The sequence below is a fragment of the Spermophilus citellus genome, assembly GCF_964194105.1.
Source record: "Spermophilus citellus genome assembly, chromosome: 6".
NCBI classification, from domain to species: domain Eukaryota; kingdom Metazoa; phylum Chordata; class Mammalia; order Rodentia; family Sciuridae; genus Spermophilus; species Spermophilus citellus.
Window position 1 is genome coordinate 157,826,768 of NC_138187.1, and position 25,547 is coordinate 157,852,314.

General features: G+C 43.5%; 1 protein-coding gene across 3 annotated transcripts in view; it reads right to left on the reverse strand.

Annotated features, from left to right (window-relative positions):
• The window catches only part of TNN (tenascin N), a 71,174-nt gene that overhangs the window by 15,681 nt on the left and 29,946 nt on the right, over positions 1-25,547 (reverse strand). The window contains exons 9-18 of one of the 3 annotated variants that reach the window (XM_081297734.1): positions 24,475-24,738; positions 23,160-23,423; positions 19,895-20,158; positions 12,852-13,115; positions 9,975-10,238; positions 8,428-8,691; positions 4,418-4,681; positions 2,235-2,365; positions 1,112-1,244; positions 546-697 (exon numbers count right to left, since the gene is read on the reverse strand). In XM_081297734.1, the coding sequence (XP_081153860.1) occupies positions 546-697; positions 1,112-1,244; positions 2,235-2,365; positions 4,418-4,681; positions 8,428-8,691; positions 9,975-10,238; positions 12,852-13,115; positions 19,895-20,158; positions 23,160-23,423; positions 24,475-24,738 (2,264 nt within the window). The remainder of the gene's footprint in view (positions 1-545; positions 698-1,111; positions 1,245-2,234; positions 2,366-4,417; positions 4,682-8,427; positions 8,692-9,974; positions 10,239-12,851; positions 13,116-19,894; positions 20,159-23,159; positions 23,424-24,474; positions 24,739-25,547) is intronic. The other 2 variants (XM_081297735.1, XM_081297736.1) reach the window with 2 other exon arrangements.

The window sequence follows — 25,547 nt, forward strand, 5'->3', positions numbered from 1 at the left end:
ACCCATTGGGAAAAACAAATGAGTAAGGAGGCTGGAGTTATATATATATAATATAACTAATATAACATAATATATAATACTATATAATATAAAATATAATATAATAGAAACGAATGAGTAAGGAGGCTGGAGTTATATATATATAATAATGACTTTGTCGTTGACTTGAGTGACTCAGTCAAGGTGTTTTTCTCTGTGGACTTCACTTTCCCTGTCTGTAAAACAGGTATAATAATCCTCCCACTTACTCTAAAGCTGTTGGGACAGGGTCATGTTTACAAACGTCTAGGAACATAAGTGATGCACACAAGCCACATGCTCAGCAGCCCCATTTCACCAAGCCTGCTCTATGACAGGTAGGCAGTACAAAGCTCTGTCCTTACAGTGGGTTGGGATCACTCTCAAAGCAGCTGCAAGTCCCCAAAGCTCCTCTGTCCCCTGGATAAAAATGAACTAGAGCCCCAAACACCGCGTGAGCAGCTGTGACCAGCTCCCTAGGAAGGCAGTCGGTGTTCCACAGAGTTCCCAGGCTCTGCAGGACTCACAATCCAGCCGCCTCCGTCCGTGTCCATGTCACAGTACACCTCCAAGGGCCGGCTGGCATCGCCATTTATGTAGATGGTGTAGAGACCACTGGCAGCGTTGCTGTTCTGCTGCACCTGGCTGCAGTCCGAGGGGTGTGGGAAACGGGCATCGACTGGAAGGCGAGCAGAGGGACAGTGTGGTGAGAAGGGCAAGGGAGGGGCTTTTCCCCGTCCGTAAGGCAAGCTATTTTGTTGGGGAATCAGTTCATAACCTTCTGCTATTTTGCTTCTTCCAACTCTTCATACACATTTTATTTTCCTCACTTACTCTGCTTTCATCAAACTCTGCAAAGACATTTTAAGGCCAAGTTCACATCACTTTCTCCCCCAATCTAATTCTCCCACAAAATAACTCCCTTTCACTCTGACTTTACTGTCTCCACTGTGGGATGGATTTATTTGAAATCCGTAACTCCGTTTGCATTGCCCCATGCCCCAAGAAATCCGGAACTCTGCAAGCACTTGTTCATTCCAGCAGTAGCCTGTCCTCTACGGCACTGCCATTCAGAGGCCAGGATTCTCGTCACCTGTGGAGAGGGGGGTGGAGACGCTCCTGCTCCGGTGATCACCCTTAAAGGCAACCAAGGACACAGGGTAGGTGGTGCCCTGCTCCAGGCCTTGCAACTCCAACCTCTGGTCGTCCCTTCGGAGCTGCACCTCCTACCAAGCAAAGGAGAAGCGGGTGGTCAGTGATGCGGTTATGGCCCCAGCATGCTGGATGTCGAAGCTTTCCTTGGTGCTACTGACAGAAGCTCTCCTAGGGCTCAGTGGCAGCCCAGAAGCCCAGTGGGTCCCAGCCACCTCTCTGAGGGCCCTGCCACGGAGATTCAGCATTACTGGGAATACAGGCTGAGAGCCAGGCACCGCCACTCCTCCAGCACTGCCAGACCCCAAGGACTTCTTCTTCAGACACCCACCAGGGCACTGACCACAGCCACCACTAGCAGCAATTTGCTGACAAGGATAGGCCGAGGAGGTATTTAAAAGGGAGTGAAACTGGCCATTGTACCTGTGGACACAGAAGTAGCTGGTATTTCCCATCTTATTCCCTCTACAAGCACAGGGCTACCTCTCCTAGCAGGACTGTCAGAAGCATTCATTGTAATAACGAATAAGTCAAAATGCCTTCCTTTTTTTTCTGCCTTTCTTTCTACCTTACCAAGGAGAGAGAAGGACAAGTTTTGAAAATTTGTTGGCCTTCAGATTCAAGGGTAGATACAACCCTTAAATAAGGATTAATCAATGCATTCAATATATTTTTATTGAGCACCTACCATGTGCTAAGCATTATCCTAAGCACTTTAGATATAGCTATAAAGAAAATGGACAATGATTCCCTGCCCTCGCAGACCTCACATTTTATAACCTCACTGGTTATAAAAATAAATAACACAGGGTAGATGTGCCACCAGCAAATGCACAGTGGTCAGCTAGGAGCAGGCACAGAGCTTAGACCTAACACTGAGACCAGTGTTCACAAATGACTGTGTTTAGCTGCTTGGTATACACAGCCTGTGATGGATGAGGACCCACGGCATGATTAGCATGTTGCCAGCCAGCCAGCAATCGAGGTGATCTGCCCAGTCAGCACCTCCACACAGAGGCTGTGGAGACAGGACACTAAGGGAAAAGACAGGGACTATCCAGTACCTTCACTGAGCCATTTGGGAACTGGTAGGTCAGGATGTAGCCATCGATCTGAGCAGAGGGAGGCATCCAGGTCAACACCCCACCAGAATGTGTTACCCCAAATGGACGGAGGTTTTTGGGAGGGTCAATTTCTGTAAAATAAAAAGTCAGGTAATTATCGTTACTAAGGTACAGCTGAGGCAAGGCCATTTCTGAACTATGGGTTTACATTTTCTCCCTACATATCCTCCCATTTCTCTTCCTTCCAGGGTAAGTTTTTCCTTACCAAAAGGCCTTCCTGTCCTCTGTTTCCAAAAGTACAGACCCACTGAGGACAAGAAGATTAAGAAATAGGGTGCTGGATGGGTCCCAAAGGGAGGGAATCTGGGCCCCCGCCTCCCCAGCACATTCCCATAAAGCAGTGGAGATGAGCAGCGCAGGGGAGAATGAGTTCTTGGAGACAGCAGTGCTCTTAGGGTGATGTGGAGCCAGGAGACAGCCACAGACCTAGGAGGGCCCCCACACAGGAACCAGGACTGCTTCAGAGGCACAACTCTGGTGTGCTCACCATGAAGCATAACCGGGATTATGATAAAAATTAAGTTCCATGGAGAGATGATTTCCACGATGGAAATACAAAGTTACATTTCTTAAATACCCACGGGTGTGGCATACATTGGTGTCTGCTGGTAATGCAGACCCAGCACAGAAAGAAGTGGGACAAGACAGGACTTACATAGAGAAAAATGAAGGGAGCGATGGAGGCCTGGGGAGGGGTAGAATAAGCAGTTTTCCTCACGTGTACTTCCCTACCAAACACCAGGGGGAGTGCGCGGGCATGGGCATGTGCATGAAGCTCAGAAAAAGTACTAGTCACCACCATAATAACTGGTCAGACAGTTCTTCAAAAAAAAATTTTTTTTTAACTAAATAAGACATGAATGGAAATTTCCATTTTGAAGAAACTTCATCATTGAAGGCAATTTTAATTTAGAAGTTCCCAAAAAGATGTCTCTGGGCTATTTTCTACCCAGTAGCATTTCAGCAGAGAACAGAATTGCAGTATTTTAATAGAAATCAGACAAACAGCTGTTGTTTTGAATTAGGTTGTTTTGACAAATTTTGAGTTTCTGTAATATCAGCTTTGTTTGATTTTCTAAAACATAACATCTGGCATGGATCTTATTCTATCCATCACACGGAAAAATTGAATTTGCTTACAAAATTGTAACTATTTAAACATTTTAACCTTGTTCCTGCCACCTCTTCGACAGCCACTAGTCCCCTGGTCAGGGACTTGAGATGTCTGTCTTGGTTACTTTCACATTTCTATGAAATAGAAAGATGAAAATTTCATTCTTTACAAATGGGAAAAGTGAGGTAAAGAGAAGATGAAGAAGGAAGAGACCATGAAAGGAATGGGGGAGACAAGAGAGAAATGGAGGGAAAGAAGGAGAAGGCAGGGACAGAGACCCTGTTTACTGCTCACTCTGGAGAGCACACAGGTGTGGGGAGTCTGGGGTGGAAAGAAGAGGTGGTTTGGTTTGGTTTTTTACATAGATTTCTTTAGTTTGAAAACTTTTGCTAAAAGCACATATTCACTCGAGGGTTAAAAATACTGGCTGATTTTTAATAAAATTAAAATCATGAAGGAACTTAGGGCACTTCTAACTCCAGAGGCCCCAGTTGGTGCACTTGACCATAAAGGGTATGAACAGACCTTGCCCAACCTGCCTGAATGACCACAGACCTCCAGCTCCTACTGCGGCCTGATTCCATGATGCTCAGCCAAGCCTAGAGACCCTCACCCACACAAACACACACAGCCCAGCACCCTGGGTGAGCAACTGGATATGGCAGGCAGGAAGACGCCTCACCATGGCCCCCACCCTGGAAGAGACAGACTGAGGTCCCTGCCTCTCCTCCTCTACCTGGAGTTGAGGCCCATCCAGTTCTGATACCAAGGGCCAGAGAGTCCAACAGCTGGGCTGAGAGTATGTGGCTAGGGCAGCCATGTTTTGGACAACTATCCCACCACGGGCTCTACATCTTCTCTGGATGGTCATGTCAGAATATCATGTCAAAAATGTAAATAGGAAACAGCCTTGAAGAAGGTCCTCAAGTAAATCAAGCTCACTTCCTGAACCCCTCCCCACCCAGTCTTGATAAGTGTGAAGGGTTCCCTTGGCTGGTCCCTCGAATACCTGTCAGGGCCTTGGTGTTGGCCTTCCTGCTCTCCCGGGCCCCCTTCTGGGCCCACACCTGGATGGTGTACTCCACACCTGGCTTCAGGCCCGTCAGGACGGTGCTGCTCTTCTCCTTCCCCACTGGAACCTCCCTGGTCTCTCCATCAGCTGAGGTGTAGCGCACCATGTACCTGTCAATGGTGGCTCGCACAGGGTCCCAGGAGATGGTAATGGTGTTCTCTGTCACTCGATTGGTCACCAGGTTTTTGGGGCTGTCGATTTCTTTTTTGAAAGATTTAGAAAAGATTTAGAACCAAAAAAGGACATCCCACCACTCTCCCCATTCCAGCCACTCTCCGTTGTCATTAATAATGGTAGGACCTCATTTAAAACAGGGGTAAGAGGCTTCCATTTTCTAGGGAAACAAGCCACTGAATATTAAAACTGGAAGGAATCAGATATTCTCTACATTTATAAAAACAGAAATTTTCTGACCTTGTAGTTCTTACCAAAATTGTCAGTAAAAATCTGAGCATCAAGATGAGTCACCATAGCTGAAACACTCTTATGATCACATGGTTTCTATTTACTGTGTTTCCCCAAATTTGAGAGCTGAGAAATCAACCCTCCCAAACTTCTCGACTTATAAAAAGGGAAAGGGAATGGAAGACTAGAGAAATGAAGACTTTTATCCAAGTTCCTGTTATTTTCTTGTGCTCAAACCAAGACTGGACCCTCTTTGCTCTGAGTTTTGAAGCCCCTCTCCTGCCCACGTATTCGTCCTTCTCTCCTGCACCACCAGCCTCCCCTTCTCTGCCATCAGTCCAGACACACCAGCCTTAGGGTCCCCATCTCTCCCAGCATCCCTTATCCCCTGCACCTCTGAGCTGACAGACTCAAGGGAGGCACCTGCATGCTCAACCCCACCTGTCTCCGGCTCACTCCTCAACTTCATGTTTGGCACCTGCCTACAACACACCACTTATCTGCTAGTCAAGGTCACGAGGACAACTTTCTAGTGGACACTTGAAATCCTCACTTTACTGGACATTGGAGAGCATTTGGCAGAGCTGATCCCTGCCCTCCTTCTTGGAACTCTCAGCTCTGCCAAGAGCTACCCACTCCCCAGATTTTCCTCCTAACTGACTGGCTCCTCCACGTCATCCTCAGTCCTCTGTTAGAAACCTTCAAGAACCAGCCAAAGCTCCCTCTTGTCCTCTCTCTCTGCGTTTCTCCCTGGGAGATTCACACATGTCCACAGCTTAAAGTGTCAACTGGATGCTCATGGCTTCACAAAATTCTGAGCCCCTGGCTTGAGTCAACTGCTGCTCATCCACCACAGTGCCCCGCCTGTATTAGACACCCCCTAAACATGTGTTGGAATTAATGAATAAATCACTCAATTTACCAAAAAACCTCACAGATATTTCAAGCTTAAATATTTAAAAGTCTCACATTCCTTCCCAAACATTTATCTCTCAGCCTTGCTTGTCAAAACAATGGTACCACAATCTTCTGTGTTGCTCAAATCAGAAACAAAGGTCATATTTGATTCCTTATTTTCTTCTTACCCCACATCTCATTGATCAACCAGCACTGTCACTTATACAATATACTCCCAGCAACCCCTTTTCTCTCTTCCTACTGCCACCACACTTATCCAAATCATCACCATCTCTCACCCAGATTTTTATAATGATTTCTTTACTAATCTTCCTGCTTCTACCCTTGCCTTCTCTCTGCCATTTATTCTCCTCACTATGGTGTGCAAAATGTTTTTGAATACTGCATTATGTCACTCTTGTCTAGTAAATATAACATACTTCCTCTTTCAGGTGCCATGTGGTCCTGGATGACCTAACCCTGCTCCTTCCCACCTCATCTCAAGACACTTGCCAGCTCACCTTCTGTGTTCCAAAGATATCATCCTCTTTCAGCTCCACAACCATCTCCTGAGCTGTTCCTGCTCAGGGCCATCACACATGCTCTTGCCTATGCCAGAAATAGCTTTTTCCCCAGTATCTACCCTCTCCTTCTTCTGTAAGTGCACTGTCCAACAGATCTCTGCAATGATGCAACCAATATTTCTGGAATTTGCACTGTCTGATACAGTAGCCTCGGCCACACATGCTATTGACTATCTGAATGTGATTGGTTCAACTGAGGAAATAATTTTTATTTTAGCTATTCTTAATTAATTAAAAACTAAATAGTCACACTAGCTAGATGCAACTTAAATAGTTTACAGGAAAATTTTAAGGAAGTTAAAACTAAGGGCTGGGGATGTAGCTCAGAGCTATAGAGCTACAGTGTTTGCCTAGCATACATGAGGATTTAATCCCCAACACTGGAAAGAAAGAGAAGTAAAACTGGGCATATGGCCATTCAGATGAAGACCTCATTACCAGCCTCTCTGTAGTGAGGTCTGGCATGTCTTGGATCTGACAGTGAATAGGAAGAATCTATGTGTGCAATATGCCAGTCACACTAGCCCTTTCCCAGGCCCCTCCCACTGCATGGAATGCAGATGCAGTTGTTGCCAAGTAAATGAGGCCAACTCCCTGGAGTCCACTGAACAACCACAGATAAGGAGCCTGGGTGTCTGCACCAGGGAGCTACCACACAGCCCTGGCCCCCTTACATGCTGCCATTTTAAACACAGGAACAGACTCCCCTCCTGCAACAACTGCTATTTGGGTGTCTCCATCAAGGTGTCTGCTATCAGTACTCCGTCACCCCCGATAAGGACCACCCCTCCCTGTTGTTCTCTACACCTGCACCATGTTCATCTCCTTCCCAGAACTCATCATCATTCATAATCATAGATTTGATTTTTTGTTTACTGTCCCTCGCCCAGTGGACTTTCAGAGTGCTGCCATATTTATTTTGTTCACGGCTCTATCTCCACGACTGCCAACTGAGAAGATGCTCGTTAAGTTAGCTGCATGTTGGAACAGAGCTCTAGCTGCCCAGTTAATACTTATAACTTAACTATAAGGTATGCATTAAGTCAAACCTACATAAAATAGCCTGCCACAAAACAATTCCTAATCCACTGGTTTTAGGAATTTTGAATTGTTTTACATTATTTACATTATTTCTATTGTTTCTTTCTTTCTATGGGGAGTTGAACCCAAGAATGCTCTACCACTGAGCTATGCACCCCCCAACCCTTTTTATTTTTTTACTTTTGAGACAGAGTCTCATTAGGACTGCCCAGGCTGGCCTTGAACTTGCAATCCTCCTGCCTCAGCCTCCCAAATAGTTGGATTACAGGAGTGTGCCATACTCAGCTTATTCCTAAAATGTTCTATAGCTGAGAAGCACAATGGTGAGAAACATAGACTTTAGAAAGATTTTTAAGCCATTGGAGGGACTACTCAGTGGAGTCTATTACTATGCTTCCTTCCCTCGTTAGGTGAATGGCTATGGTTTGAATGCCTGACTCCTCTAAAGCTCATAATGAAATTGAACCGTTACTGTATCAGCATTAAGCAGTGGAAACCCTGAAAGGTGACTGGGTCACAAGGGTTCTGCCCTCACTCACGGATCAGTGTCATTATCACAGGAGTAGGTGAGAGATCACGAGGTAGGATAAGGTCAGAGCCCTCTTGCTCTCTCTCTCTTGCCCTCTGCCAAGTTATGACACAGCACAAAGGTCATCAGCAGATGACAGCACCAAGCTCTGGGACTTCAGACTCCAGAACCACAAACCAAATAAACTTGTTTTGTTTACAATTCACATGACCTGTGGAATGCTATTATAGCAGCAGAAAATGTACTAAAGCACCCTGCAGAAACAGCCCACAGTCCCTTAAGTGACAGACCCCCAAATCAACTGTGTCATCATGAAGAAACAATAGCTCATTAATGCAATAAGCTGTGTTAATTATCCTATTTGCTCTACTTGCCCCCCTACCCCCGCCCCGTTTCCTGCCCATAGAAGAAAAGGGAAACAAGGGAAACAAACTTGACTCCATGGATTTAGCAGGGCAGCTCTGACATTCCCAAAGAGTGGAGCCTATTACCTGTCGGGGCCTTGGTGTCAGCCTTCTTGCTCTCCCGGGCCCCCCTCTGGGCCCACACGTGGACTGTGTACTCCACACCTGGCCTCAGGCCCGTCAGGACGGTGCTGCTCTTCTCCTTCCTCACTGGGACCTCCCTGGTCTCTCCATCAGCTGAGGTGTAGCGCACCATGTACCTGTCTATGTCAGCCTGCACTGGATCCCAGGAGACAGTGGCGGTATTCTCTGTCACCTGGTTGGTCACCAAGTTTTTGGGGCTGTCAATGTCTAAAAGGAAAAGTGCTGATGAGTAGACGCTATGAACAGGTCCCATGGTGCAGAAACTGGAGGCCATTTTGCCTGTGATGAGACTCTTTCAAGTTTTGTGGGTTTTCATCTCATTTGTTTTCTATCTAGTTCATGAACATACATCTCTCTCCCTGGATACACTTGTCTTCTCAACTACAAAGCACTGTCAACAAGAATCTGAAAATCTGGTCTATCACCTCTACCAAAAGCTTAACAAATCTTCTTGTTCATTTAGTAAGGCACAGGGAGCCTTTCCCCATCACAAGGCACATTGTAGGCAGTGTGCAAGGTTCAGAGTGGAGGAGGATCTGGGAGCTAACACCCTTATGTCTGCCCTCATGTCAGTGAAGACCTCTCTTTTCATAGAAGGAGATTCTAACAGTCACAACCAAATGCTGCAGGAGAAGGCTTCATCTATTCCCCTTCATGTCCCCAGTGCTAGCAGAGGACAGGACACATGGAAAGTGCTTGGCACATGTTGCAAAATAAGTCGGCAAAAATTCAAACCCTATTTTAATATTCTTCCGTATATATGGATCCACTTGTCATATTGATTTGATAGTTAAATCACTGTCCACAATATGGTCACATATCTCTTCTACAATGGTAAGAATATAATGCAAAAATTATGCTAATCCTCAAAACCCTGGCCCACTACACTCTGCTATTCTACACAGGGAAATACACTTTTCTCTTGCTTAAGTCATTGTTATTTGGGTGTTTCAATGTGCTTACTGTGACACCCCAACTCATCCAAGAACACTCTGACCTCATCACTGTCCCTTAGGTCACAGACCCCCAAATCAACTGTGTCATCACGTTCTCTATACCTACACCATATCCATCTCATTCAGAGAAGTAATCATCGTTTATAGTCACAAACTCATTTTAAAGGTATGATTCATTTGTAGTAAAGCAAACCCCATACATCTATCTGCTCTATTAGAAGTCACACTTATAAAGTTGAACTTTTACTGCACTCTAAATAGTATTTTATTTTTATTTACTATTCCTATTCAAACTAACTGAGAACATCAATAACATCTCCAGCACACAAAAGAGAATTTGTTAGATACACTATCCAAAAATAGCTTAGAGACTGACATGAGGAACTGACCTCTAAGGAAACCAGTTAAGGAAGTGAGGAATGGCATGGAGTGTGTCCCTTACCCAGGGAGACTGTCCTGCCCATGCATAGATTATCTGACCTCCCATAGGTGCCGTATGATAGGTGTCAGCTCCTAAAGAGCGATGCCCCTTACCTGTGGGGGCCTTGGTGGTGGCCTTCCTGCTCTCCCGGGCCCCCTTCTGGGCCCACACATCAACTGTGTACTCCACACCTGGCCTCAGGCCCGTCAGGACGGTGCTGCTCTGATCCTTCCCAACCAGAAATTCCTTGGTCTCTCCGTCAGCAGAGGTGTAGCGCACCACATACCTGTCAATGTCAGCCTCCACAGGGTCCCAGGAGACAGTGGCAGTGTTCTCTGTCACCTGTTTAGTCACCAGGTTTTTGGGGCTGTCAATGTCTAAGAGGAAAAGTGCTGATCAATAAACACTACTAACAGGCACCAGAGAGTGTGCCCGTTTTGCTGGGCCGGGGCAGTTTCTTGTCCTCATGATTTCCCTTCTTCTATGTTCTTCCCTTCTCCTGCGTCATGGACTCAGACCTTGTCTGCACAGCTGAATTCTTGGGTCCTCAAGGAGGCAGCCCAGGACAGTGAAATGAGTGGCACCCCAGAGTGAAAGGGGCTGGGTTCTGGACTCAGCCTGAGGCACAGCTGAGGGGCAGAAAGCACCCTGGCTGCAGCCCTGAGACCATGGGTCTTCTCCAGCTCTGCCCCCAGCTGCCCATGGCCTTGGACCCCTCACTGCCTCCGACTGTGCCTCACATTCCTCATCTGTAAAAGTGGATGTTTGCTATTTGTTTGTTTATTTGGTGTGGTGTGGTGTGGTGTGGTGTGGTATTATGGATAGAACCCATGGCCCCACAGATGCTAGGCAAACACTCGACCTTGAGCTACATCCCCAGTTCTTGTTTTTTACTTTGAGATATAATCTTGTTAAGTTGCACAGACTGGCCTTAATCTTTTTTTTTTTTTTTTTTTTTTTTTTTGCAGTTGGACAATACCTTTATTTTATGTGGTGCTGAGGATCAAACCCAGGGCCCTGCACGTGCTAGGCGAGTGCTCTACCACTGAGCCACACCCACAGCCCTGGCCTTGATCTTGACACCCTTCTGCCTCAGCTTTCTGAGGGGCTGGAATTTCAAGCACGCACCACCATGCCCATCTACTCTATACAGATTTTTAAGGTACCATAATATCCCATATTTAATGAATCAAACCTAATAAATGTAACTATGTGACTTGTAGAAATCATGCACTGAATTTGAGCATTCTCAACTGCAAATGTGGACATTAATTTCTGCTCTACAACTCAAAAAAATATACCTTCATCTGAGGCTAAAGCAAATGAAGGAAATAACCACCATTCATTGCTGCTGGACATACAATGATTTAACCCCTATGGAAACATCCTGGCAGTCCCTCAAAAATTCAAAATAGAACTACAAATCCAGGCCTGGAGCACATCCAGTAAACCCAGGTACTTGTGAGGCTGAGGCAGAAAAATCATCAAGTTTGAGGTCAGCCTTGGCAGCTTAGCAAGACCTGTCTCAAAATTTTAAGAAGGGACTGTGGATGTAGTTCACTGGTAGAGTACTTGCCTATCATGTCAGAGACCCTAAGTCAATTCCCAGTACAGCCAGGAAAAAACAAATGAAATACCAAATGATATAGTAATCACACTTCTGGGCAGATGCCTAAAAGAAATATATATGTTTTGTATGAAGATATGTGTATGTGTGTGTATATATATAAAATCTTTTTTTAATGAAGATATATGTAGATATATATATAAAATGATGCTATGAGGATTTATGTATAAGTTTTGTATGAAGCTATATGTATATAGCTTCTGTATATATATATGTATATATATATACATATAGCTTCATACAAAATTTATACATAAATCCTCATAGCATCATTATGCACAATTGTAAAACAAAAAAAAATACAAAAGTCCAAAAACTGACGAACAAAATATGATGTATCCATACAATGAAATATTAATTCAAACAAAATTAAGTACCTATGCAGGCTACAATATGGACGAACCTGGAAAATACCATACTTCATGAAGGAAGCTGGGCACAAAAAGCCACGTATCATGTTAACCCTGGATGTGAAATGCTCAGGACAGGGAGAAGTGAGGTAACAGTAGCTGTTACCTACGGCTGCAAGGATTGGGAATGGAGCAATCAGTAATGGATACGAGGTTTCTCATTGGTGTTGAAAATGTGCTGAAGCAGACTGTGGTGGTGTCTGCACCCCTCTGAATGCTCTAAAACTGTCAAATTATGTATTTTAAAGGAGCAAATTTTATAATATTCAAATGCATCTTAATAAGACTTCTTAAAACATGAGAAACAGAGATGGCAAAGCACTAAAATTGTGAACTGTTGTTCCATGTAATTACAACGAGGAACCCAAATTAGTAAAGACTATTCAAAACAGGAGCTGGGACTGTGGCTCAGCGGTAGTGCACTTGCCTGGCATGTATGAGGCACTGGGTTCGATTCTCAGCACCACATATAAATAAATAAAATAAAGATCTATCAACAACTAAAAAAAAAATTTTAAAAAGACCATTCAACACAGGATTTATCCACTAAGAAAGTAATAACCTCCCCTTGTTCCCTTGTGAGCACAGCAAAAGCCATCTCCCATGGTACCCAGCATGCAGATCCTAGAGTGTGTGTCTTCTTTATATCACTACCCTTTCTGAAAGTGTTTTGATGACTAACCACAAAGAAAACACACAATTGGAGGTACAGTGGGTGGACATGACCAATTACCACTAATCTTTATGAAACCCAAATATGAGGCTGAATCCAAGAACCTATTATAAGATAATGTGTTCAAAGTTACTGAAGGATGGTGGGAACAGTACGACAAAGGTCTGCCATCCAGGTCTTCTGCGGGTCACTGATTTCTGCCAATATCAGACAAGGAAAACTGAACATCCTCCCACAGGCCTAGCATAGAGTTAGATTGCCAAAGAACAATACCCTTTACCTGTGGGAGCCTGGGTGTTGATTTTTCTGCTCTCCTGTTTCCCCTTCTGGGCCCACACGTAGACTCTGTACTCCACACCTGGCCTCAGGCCCGTCAGGACGGTGCTGCTCTGATCCTTCCCCACTGGAACCTCCTTGGTCTCTCCGTCAGCAGAGGTGTAGCGCACCACGTACCTGTCAATGTCAGCCTCCACGGGGTCCCAGGAGACAGTGGCAGTGTTCTCTGTCACCTGTTTAGTCACCAGGTTTTTGGGGCTGTCAATGTCTAAAAGGAAAAGTGCTGATCAATAAACACTCTAACAGGCACCGGAGAGCAAGAATGTTGCTGGGAGAAAGCAGTTTCCTGTTCTCATGATTTTCCCTTCTCCTGTGTTGTTTTTCAGGGGTGTCGCAGACACAGACCTTGTCTGCACAGCTGGATTCTTGGGTCCTCAAGGAAGCAGAATGGACAGTGAAATGAGCAGCACCCCAGAGTGAGAGGGGCCGGGCTCTGGTCTCAGCCTATGGCTTAGCTGAGGGGCAGGAAACTCCCTGGCTGCAGCCCCCGGACCATGGGTCTTCTCCAGCTCTGGCCTTGGACCCCTCACTGCCTTTGTACCTCACAGTCCTCATCCTAAATGTGGGCCTTTCACTAGAAAGATTTTTAAGGTACCTTGATAATTTGATAATTCATGAATATTTTATGAACCACACCATGAATTATCAGCTTTGTGATTTGTAGAAATCCTGACTTTCACTTATTTGAACATTCTCAACTGCAAAATGGGCATATTGGTTCCTATTATAGTATTTTAACAAATTCCTCTGAGGACAAAAGAAATTTTAAAACTAACCATCATTTATTGGTATTGGGCAAGCAAAACAACACAACCACTACAGAAATATCTGGGAGTTCCTTCAAAATTGAAGATAGAATTACCAAATGATTAGATTAATTCTACACTTAAGCATATATCTAAGATAAATGAAGACATATATGCACACAAAACTTGTATACAGGGTTGTGGGGTCAAGCTCAGTGGTAGAGCACTTGCCTACCATGGGTTTGATCCCCAGAAGCAGAAAAATAAACTTAAATGCAAATAACCAACCATCATTATTCACAACAGCTAAAAAGTGGGAATAACCCACAAGCCCAACAGCTGGTGAAAAAGACAATGTGGTATATTTATACAGTGAAATATTAATTCACAATGAAATTAAGTAATGATCCATGGATGAACCTGGAGAATAACATGTTTCAGGAAGGAAGCCAGGTATTATGTTTATCCTGCATGTGAAATGCTCAGGACAGGGAGATGTGTGGATAGACAGCAGCTGTTACCAAGGCTGCAGAGACTGGGGACAGGGAGCAATCAGTTATGGATATGAGGTTTCTCATTGGTGATGTGTGCTGAAACAGACTGTGGTGGTGTCTGCATAGCTCTGAATGCACAAAAACTGTCAAATTGTACATTTTAAAGGAGTGAACTTTATAATATATAAATGCATATTAATAAGACTTCTTAAAAAATGAGGAACAGAGACAGAAAAGCACTAAAATTGTGAACTGTTATTGTATACAACTACAACCATGGGATCCTCAGATGTAGTAAAGACTATTCAAAACAGGATTTATGGCAATTCAAGCTAGGGCATATCAGAGGAAAGCTGCAGTTCCAGTAGCCCTGTGGCCCCAGATTCAAGCAGCAGGAATACTGCTTCTCAGCAAAGTGGGTGAAAGAGGAAATTTACTGAGATTCATTATCAGAGAGCCAGCCTCTATTCAGGTGCATTGAACAAAGAACAGCAAAGAGTACACTGGAGCCAAGCCAACAGCTGCAGCAGCTCACTGCAGAGGCAGAGATGATACCAACAGAAATAAACACAGTGAACAGAGGCGAGGAGGGAAAACCGACAGAAGAGACAAGTGGCCTGAAACTGCCTGATTTGGAGGCTGCAGAGGAGCTGGGGTTTGAAAAGTGCTCTGTTTCTCAACTGGCTGCAGAGGGCTGAGGTGGGGGCCACCTTGAGGCAGCCATGCTGCAGCTTGCTGCTGCAGGAACCAGGAGATCACAGCAAACTCCGCCATGCTGCCCTGGAGAGCCCCTGTCCTGTGGCCTAGGGTGGACCTGGCAGAACGTACGTGAAACAGGCACAGAGAAGATGGTGCCCAGGGGCATCCAAATCAGAAATCCCACAGGGAGGGAAACTCACTTTCCCTTTGAGTCGGGCAGCTCACGTGACCAGCTGAACAGGGTTGGGAAGCTGAACTGGTGGGCATGATTACTCTCACAGCCTTCACCTTGGAAGACCATATCCATGGCCAGCGAAGTGTGTGAGAGCTTTGGAGGGTTGGCTCCCCTGCTCCATGAGGTGATCCAGACTCCCAGCAGAGATCTGAATCTGGCCCTAGAAGTGGGATGATCTAACCTCTCCAGAGAAGACAACACCCAACAAAGTCCCTAAGGCCCATTTAGACGTAAGCCCCAGCCGCCAGAACTCCCCTCTTAGAACTCTGTAGCAGCCTCACCCTGGGAGTGCATCCATCTGGTCTGGGCAGACAACACTCAACTGACGTACTTCCCATTCCATCCTACCTTATACTGGTGAGAAGGGAAACTGAGAGCTATCTCAACCAGCTTCAGTTTAGAGCCACTCTAGCTGGAAACTTGGTGAACATTTCTAAAAAGGAAGTGGTTAGCAACTGCCAGCCCTTGCTCTTTCTTTGTATTTTTTTTTTCTTTTTTTCTTTTTGTGGTGCTGGGGATTGAACCCAGGGCCTTGTGCATGAGAGGCAAGCTTTCTACCAACTGAACTGTTTCCCCAGCCCTCTCTCTGTGTCTCTGTCTCTCATGTGTCTCTTGCTGTCTGTACATCACCCAAGAAGAAACAGAAAGAAGGACTGACCCTCAGGGATGAGCAGTGACCATCCATCCTCATCAACAGTTATGACCACTTCAGTGGAGACAATTCTTTCATTTTTTTCTAAGAATCTTTATCCCTTTTCCTTATTTATTGTGTGTGTGTGTGTGTGTGTGTGTTCTTGCTCTGCTGATTGGTCATGGATATATATTGGTAATGGTTATATTTCTTTCTTTTTTTTCTCATTCTTGGCAATTTTTTAATGATAGTTGTTTTTCCTTGTCTTATGAGGGGTTAGGGGTTCTTGTTTGTTTATTTTTTTTACTTGTTTCTCTTGTTCCTTTTTGTCTCAATCTTTGTTTTCTGTTGTTGTTGTTGTTTTCCTTCTTCTTTATAGTCATTACTTGCTACATATCTTCTGCATTCTCTCTGTTCACATCTTGAACATTTTAAAATTTCTTTTACCTTTCTATCATAATTTCTTTCTCTTAATGAACTATATTTTTATAATCTCTCAGAACTAATTGTTGTATATAGCTCTGCCCTCCCTGTTCATGGTATTGTGGACATGTCCTGTGGACAGCGTAGTTGACACCTGCTGTTTAATGCCAGATCTAGTTCAGGGCTATTTACTGTTTTTGCTCTTGTCAGCTGCTAACCCAGCCATTCCTGTTTTTGTGATAATTAGTGCTGTAGATGTCATAGTAGGCACAGAGTATGTAATGTTTTTTAATGCTATATGTATTTTCCCCTTTTATGTGAAGTGCTAGGAAACTAGAGGGCACTACAAGTTCACAGGGTAGAAACTCTGCTTCTGAACTATACCCAGCCAAGAGACAGTACAATTTGCTCCACACATAAACCACACCCAAACTTCAGTAATACTTTAATACAAAGAATAGAAGAGACAAAACGCCCAAACTAACAACCAGACCCCAAATAGGAATACTGTGGGTATCCTCAGGTCCCACTTAAGGACATGCATTCCTATAACAAAAACAGAGAGAATTAACACAAAGCCTGTGGATATCATACCCGTGAATCAAATAAGAAGTAAAAACCTTTAAATATAAGAAGAAACAAAAATAATTCATGACTACTAAGCCAGCACTACAGAAAATACTTAAATAAATACCTCACACAGAGAAATTTTTTAAATAAAATTAAAAACAGAATGCACACACAAATGAACAAATCTTATTTATGGAGTAGCTAAGAAAATAGAACCAAATTAAACATTATCAATAAATCAAAATGGCAGGAATTAATAAATATATCTATAGTAACATTGGTTAAAATACATAGGCTGGAAGAATAGATTTTTTAAAACCAGACTGAACTATTTGCCAGAGACTCACCCTACAAGCAAAAACAGCCCCTGGCTGAAATTTAAAGGATAGAAATTGACATCCCATGCAAATGGAGCCCCAAACAAGCAAGTAGCTAATCTCATGCCTGACAAATCAAATTTTTAAGCCAAAATTAATCACTTCATACAGGTAAAAGGAATAATCAAATAAGAAGATATAAAAATAGTAAATATTTATACACAAAACATTGGTGCACCTAATTACATAAGGCGAATACTATTCAAAGACTCAAGTAGACCCCAATACAATAATACTGGGTGATATCAACATACCTCTCTCACCAATAGATAGGTTATCCAGACATAAACTTAGTAAAGACTCTTTGGATCTGACCAATAATATAAAGCAAATGGACTTAACATACATCTGTAGAATATTTCATCCAAAACAGCTGAATAAGCTCTACCAATGAGCTACACCCCTAGCTGTGAACAATATACTTTTTTATCTTTTAGTTTTATTTTTACAATACATCATTTTGAATAATGAGTAAATGACATAAGAAATCAGGGGAGAAATTTTAAAATTCTTAGAATCAAATGAGAATAGGAAAATAGCGATACAAAATGCCAGAATGTCTGGAACATTATGAAGGTGAGAGAAAGATTTATAACTATGAGTGCCAATATAGGAAAATAAGAACGATCCCAAATAAACTACCTAATGCTGCATCTCAAGCTCCTTGAAACATAGGAACAAACCACTTTCAAAACCTGTAGAAGGAAGGAAATCGATGAGCTAAAATTAAAAAAAAAATGAGAAAAAAAATACAAAGGATCAATGGAATAAACATTGGTTCTTCAAAAAAATAAACGTGATTGATAAGCCCTTTGCCAAACTAACCAAAGGAAAAGTGAGAAGACCCAAATTAATAAAATTAGAGATGTAAAAGGAGGCTATTTTGAAAATATGGGACTATTCTGAAAATTTATACTCCAAATAAATTGGAAAACCTGGAAGAAATGGACACCTTTCTATACACATATGAACTGCCAAAAATGAATCAAGAAGACACAGAAAACCTAAAAAGACCAATTCAAGTGGCACCCCCTTTCTCCACTGAAAAGTCTTTAACTGGGCTTCTCCAGAAATCTTCACCATGGCTGATGTTAGGACTGTCAGCAAAAGAGTCTCTGCAAAAGAGTTCAATGTAGATAAACTTCCTATTTTCGTGTCACCCTGTTTTACTTGGCCACTGGCAGAGAAGATACCAGCACCCAACCTCTTACTAGTTTTTCATGAACATATCTAGTATAGTACTTTGTAGAAATGTGCTAACAAGGCCTCTGGCCTTGAGCTGGGATTCACAGAGATGTGTACATTTTTAAGATAAGTTACCAACTGGACACCATGGCAGGGGAGGAAAGAAGGGAAAAAGAAGCTCTCCCCTTCTCAGGTGTTGTCCATGAAGAGTTAACTTTCCCAAAACAATGAAAGAAAAAGCTGCTTTTATGTGAACTTTTACAGACTGTGAACTTCTGAGCCCCTCCCTTTACATGCTGGGTATAAAACTCTGAAACTCCCTGAACTCGGGGTTCAGGGGATTAATTGATTACAGCAAAAGCTGTGCCCTCTGAACCTGGCTGCAGCCAAATAAAACTGTTTCCTACTATCTTCGGTGCCTTGCCTCATCTGTCCCTACAACACAATAACTAGCAATGAGATAGAAGCAGTAATAAAAAGTCTTCCAAAAAAGAAAAGCTCAGAACCAGATGAATTTTCAGCTGAAGTCTACCAGACATTTAAAGAAGAACTAACAGCGGGGCTGGGTTGTGGCTCAGTGGTAGAGCACTTGCCTAGCACATGTGAGGCACTGGGTTCAATTCTCAGCACCACATATAAATAAATGAATAAAATAAAGGTCCATCAGCAACTAAAAAAAATTTTAAAAAAGAAGGACTTATACCAAATTTTCTCAAATTATTCCATGAAATAGAGTTTGGAACACATCCAAATTCATTCTATGAAGCCAATATCACTCTATTAAAACCAGATAAGTTGGGCCGGGATTATGGCTCAGTGGTAGAATGCTTGCCTAGCATGTATGAGGCACAGGGTTCGATCTCTGGCACCACATTAAAAAAATAAATAAATAAATGAAATGAAAGTATTGTGTCCATCTACAACTAAAACAAATATTTAAAAAAAAATAAATAAGTACACATCAAGGAAAGAAAACTACAGACCAATACCCCTGATAAAATCCTTAATTAAATAGTAGCAAATATTTAACGATATGTTAAGATCATATATCATGACTATGTTGGTTTTATCCCAGGGATGCAAGGATGGTTTAATATATGCAAATCAATAAATGTAATTTACCACATAAATATAATTAAGGACAAAAATCACATAGTCTTCTCAATAGTTACAGAGAATGCCTTTGACAAAACTCAGCACCCATTAATGCTAAAAACACTGAAGAAACTAGGGATAGAAGAAACCTATCTCAACATTATAAAGACTATATATGACATCTCCCTAATGTAACTAGCTCATAGATCCTAACATGTATGGCTTCTTTGTATCTCTTCTCTTCCTAGAAGTATTTTGAGGTTAACCACAAAAGAAATACATAATTGGAGGTACAGTAGGTGAATATGACTAATCATCATTAATCTTTCTGAAGCCAAACTATGAGATAAGCTCCTCATAATGAGATAACATGTTAAACAGCATTAAAGCATGAGGTGAGTAGTATAACAAAGGTCTATCATTCAGGTCTTCTACAAATCATGGACTTTTGCCAGTTTCAGAGGAGGAAAAATCAATTTCCCAAAGGCTTAGCATAACAAGTATTACGTTCCCAAAGAATGGCATTCATTACCTGTAGGGTATTTGGTGTAGGCCTTCTTGCTCTCCTGGGTCCCCTTCTGGGCCCACACATGGACAGCGTACTCCATCCCTGGTCTCAGGCCCGTCAGGACAGTGCTGCTCTGATCCTTCCCAACCAGAAATTCCTTGGTCTCTCCGTCAGCAGAGGTGTAGCGCACCACGTACCTGTCAATGTCAGCCTCCACGGGGTCCCAGGAGACAGTGGCAGTGTTCTCTGTCACCTGGTCAGTCACCAGATTTTGAGGGCTGTCAATGTCTAAGAGGAAAAGTGCAGATCAATAAACACTACTAACAGGCACCAGAGAGTGAGACCATTTTGCTGGGTTGAGGAATTTCCTGTTCTCATGGTTTTCCCTTCTCCTATGTTTGTTTTTAGGGGTGTCACAGACACAGACCTTGTCTGCACAGCTGGATTCTTGAATCCTCAAGGAGGCAGCACAGGACAGTAGAATGAGCAGCACCCCAGAGTGAGAGAGGCTGGGTTCTGGTCCCAGCCTGAGGCTGAGCTGAGGGGGAGGAAGCTCCCTGGCTGCAGGCAGAAGACCATGGGTCTTCTCCAGCTCTGTCCTCAGCCGGCCATGGCCTAGGACCCTCACTGCCTCTGTCTGTGCTTCACATTCCTCATCTGTAAATGCAGGCCTTTCACTAAACAGATTTTAAGATACCTTGATAATCCATGAATATTTTATGAATCAAACCATGAATCATCACATCAGTTGAGTGACCTGTAGATATCCTGCACTGCACTATATTTGAGCATTCTCAGATGCAAAATGGGCAAGTCTGATTCCTGTTCTACTATCTCAACAAATTTCTGTTCTACTATTTCAACAAATAATGCTCAGGTGGGCACAGTGGCACACCTGGTATGACTGGCTACTCAGGAAACTGAGGCAGGAGGAACACAAGTTCAGGCCAGCCTTGGTAACTTGACCCTGTGTCAAAATATTTTTTAAAAGGACTGAGGGTATAACTCACTGGTAGAGTACTTTTTTAACATGCACAAGGCCCTGGGTTCAATCTTAGTGTCTATCTGTCTCTCTCTGTCTCTCTCTCTCTGACACACACACACACACACACACACACACACACACACATACCCATAAATCATTGTGGTGGGAATGTAAAATGACACAAACACTTCAGAAATAGTTTGGTAGTACCTCAAAGACTAAAGATAGGATTAGCAAATTGTCTAGAAAGTTCCCACCTGATAGAAATGAAAACATATGTGCACATAAAACCTTGTACACAAATGTTCATAGTATCATTATTCAAAATAGCTAAAGGTGGAAACAACTCTAATATCCAATAATTGGTGGATGGATAAAATGTATGTATCCATACAATTAAATATTAATTCACAACAAAATTAAGTACCTATGCAGGCTACAACATGGATGAACCTGGAAAATACCATGCTTCAGGAAGGAAGCTAGGCACAAGCCAGGTGTTATGTCTACCCTGGATATGAAATGCTCAGGGCAGGGAGATGTGTGAACAGTTAGCAGCTGTTATCTAGGGCTGCAAAGACTGGGGACAGGGAGCAATTGGCAATGGATATGAGGTTTCTCTTTGGTTATGTGTGCTGAAACAGACTGTGGTGGTGTCTGCACAGCTCTGAATGCACTAACACTGTCGAATTGTAATATATATATATATTAGTTGTAGATGGACACAATACCTTCATTTTGTTTACTTATTTTTATGTGGTGCTAAGGATCAAACCCAGTGCCTCCATGCAAAGGCAATCGCTCTACCGCTAAGCCATAGCCCCAGCCCCTGAAATTGTATGTTTTTAAGGAGCAAATTTTATAATATGTAAATTCATCTTAATAAGATTGTTCTTAAAAATTAGGAACACAGTTGGAAAAGCACTAAAATTGTGGACTGTTATCCCATATAATTACAACCGTGGGATCCCCAAATTAGTAAAAACTATTAAAAAACAGGATTTAGGGCTGGGGATGTGGCTCAAGCGGTAGCGCGCTCGCCTGGCATATGTGCGGCCCGGGTTCGATCCTCAGCACCACATACAAAGATGTTGTGTCCACCGAAAACTAAAAAATAAATATTAAATTTTAAAAAATAAAAATAAAAATAAATAAAAAACAGGATTTATCCACTAAGAAAGCAATAACCTTCCCTTGTTCCCTAGTGAGCACAACAAAAGCCATCTCCCAAGGTACCCAGCATGCAGATCCTAAAGTATGTGTCTTCTTTAAATCTCTAACCTTTCTGAAAGTGTTTTGATGACTGACCAGAAAGGAAATACACAATTGGAGATATAGTGGGTGGACATGACCAATCACCACTAATCTTTATGAAACCCAAATATGAGGCTGAATCCACGGTCTTTGTTATAAGATAATGTGTTCAAAGTTACTGAAGGATGGTAGGAAGAATATGACAAAGGTCTGCCATCCAGGTCTTCTACATGTTACTGATTTCTGCCAATATCAGACAAGGAAAACCAAACATCCTCCCACCGGAAAAAGGTTCACTCAAACTTTGTTGGTGGGACTGCAAATTGGTGCAACCACTCTGAAAAGCAGTATAGAGGTTCCTCAGAAAACCTGGAATGGAACCACCATTTGATTCAGTTATCCCACTCCTCCGTCTATACTCAAAGGAGTATAGACAGTCTATACTCAAAGGATTTAAAATCAGCATACTGAAGTGATGCAGCCACATCAATGTTTATAGCAGCTCAACTCACAATAGCTAAGATGGAACCAAACTTGGTGCCCTTCAACAGATGAATGGATAAAGAAAATGTGGTACATATACACAATGAAATATTACTCAGCTATAAATAAAATGAAATTATGGTACTTGCCAGTATATAGATGGAACTGGAGACTATCATGCTCCGTGAAATAAGCCAATCCCAAAAACCCAAAGGCTGAATGTTCTCTCTGATATGTGGATGCTAACACACAATGGAGGGGATGGAACAGAGTTCATTGGATTAGACAAAGGGGAATGAAGGGAAGTAAGCATGAGAATAGGAAAGACAGTAGAGTGAGTCAGACATAACTTTCATATGTTCACATATGAATATGACCAGTGAAACTCATGTACATCATGTACCAACACAAGAATGGGAAGTTATACTCCCTGTGGGTATAACATGACAAAATACATTCTACTGTCATGTAAATCTAAAAAGAACAAATAAAAATAAATAAATAAAAACATCCTCCTACAGGCTTAGCCTGAAAGGTGTTAGATTGCCAAAGAGCGATGCCCCTTACCTGTGGGGGCCTTCGTGTTGGCCTTCCTGCTCTCCCGGGCCCCCTTCTGGGCCCACACATCGACCGTGTACTCCACACCTGGCTTCAGGCCCTTCAGGACGGTGCTGCTCTTCTCCTTCCGCACTGGAACCTCCTTGGTCTCTCCGTCAGCAGAGGTGTAGCGCACCACATACCTGTCAATGTCAGCCTCCACGGGGTCCCAGGAGACAGTGGCAGTGTACTCCGTCACCTGGTCAGTCACCAAGTTTTTGGGGCTGTCAATGTCTAAGAGGAAAAGGGCTGATCAATAAACACTCTAACAGGCACCAGGCAGTGTGCCCGTTTTGCTGGGCCGGGGCAGTTTCTTGTCCTCATGATTTCCCTTCTTCTATGTTCTTCCCTTCTCCTGTGTCGTGGACGCAGACCTTGTCTGCACAGCTGAATTCTTGGGTCCTCAAGGAGGCAGCCCAGGACAGTGAAATGAGCGGCACCCCAGAGGGAGAGGGGCTGGGTTCTGTTTCCCGCCTGAGAGGCCCAAATCAGCTGTGATTGTTACAGCCCAGCAAGGCATTCCAAGACGCCTGCATCTGCTCCCGCCTGACCTCTCCTCCCTTCTGATTCTTTAGCCCCCTTCCTTCTGACCCCTGGCCTCTCCTCCTGGACCTTTAGCCTCTCTTTCAAACACAAATGTATCAGAATTTGCACTTAGCAAGCTGAAAGGACAGTAGTGAGAGTCCAAGAAAGAAAGCACTAGAGAAGCTGAGCAGCGCCCCTTGAGAGCAGGCAGTTGGTGTGCGAGTGGCCAACTGTACAGGACTGCCTCACAGGAACTCACTCTTCCATTACCAAACAATGGACATTTGGGGGACTAGACACTGTCTTATTTTTAACTAGAAAAACACAGTCATTATTTCTGCTTAGAAAATTCCTCCAGAAGGCAGAAACAAGGGCAGGCTTCATAGAAAGGTTTAAACAGGTGGGAAGTTTTTTGGTTTTGTTTTTGTTTTTAAGTTGGTTTAGGATCAGGATGCACAAATCTTGCTCTCTTGGCATGACGGTTACTTGTGTTTCTTCATATTTACTCCTCACCAAGAAACACTTAATTTTTTAACAACAAGAAAGGTACACAGGCAGGGGAAGAATGGGGCACTGTTAACAGCAACCATCAATCTGTGAAGACTGCAAGCCATTCAAGGAAGTAAGAGGTACTCCATTTAGTGTGAAAGCATGCTGACCCCTAGTCCGTGAAGCCGTCCAGTCTGCCAAGGTCAGAGAAGGAGCCCAGCTGCACAGACCATGAGCTGGGCAGTGACACAGCGTGTCACGAGCTGTTTACCTGTGGGGGCCTTGGTGTCGGCCTTCCTGCTCTCCTGGGTCCCCTTCTGGGCCCACACGTGGAATGCATACTCCATGCCTGGCCTCAGGCCCGTCAGGATGGTGCTGTTCTTCTCCTTCCCCACAGGAACCTCCCTGGTCTCTCCATCAGCCGAGGTGTAGCTCACTAGGTACCTGTCAATGGCGGCCTGCACAGGATCCCAGGAGACAGTGACCGTATTCTCTGTCACATGGTCAGTCACCAAGTTTTGGGGGCTGTCAATGTCTGGAAGGAACATGTTTGGGAAAGCCTCAGCTCTGATGTGGAAGGAACACCCACTGGTCCCCCCAGCACCAAGATTTTTTTTTTATTAAAACAGATACAACATTTTTTATACCTTTATTTTATTTATTCATTTTTATGTGGTGCCAAGGATCAAACCCAGTGCCTCGCACATGCTAGGCAAGCGCTCTACCACTGAGCCACAGACCCAGCCCCAAACACTGAGATTTTCATCTTCCAGAGCTCTTAGCACAAGGCAACAGGACTCCCACCCTGAGTCTCTGGGGGGAGTCAAGTCAGAAAGTAGTGATGGTGCCCACCTATAATTGCAGCTACTAGGGAAGCAGAGGCAGAAGGATGGCAAGGTCAAGGCCAGCCTGGGTAATTTAGCAAGACCCAGTCTCAAAATAAAAAATAAAATGATTGGGGTATAGCTTAGTGGTAGAACACTCCAGGTTCACTCCCCAGGACTGAAAAAAGAAGTGTGAACATTAGCGCAGAGAGAAGGCAGCCCTCTGGTTCTCAAAGGGAGGATTATTACAAATTTGGCGCTACTTCTGGGTGTCCAGCTCCCTGACGTGGAAGGAAGACTGTCTTTAGTAGTATATGCACACATAGACTGCCAATTAAACATCTGCTGAGCGTTGGGACACCTAATTTATCATTTCACAAAGGCCTACTTCACCAGCAAGCACTGTAAAATTATTACCACCATCCCTGCAATAACCATATCCTATGTGTCCTGCCCAAGTCTGCTAAAAACAGTGCTACAACACAACTTTACTGCTTGCTTCTCCTGCCCAAGTGGCTTC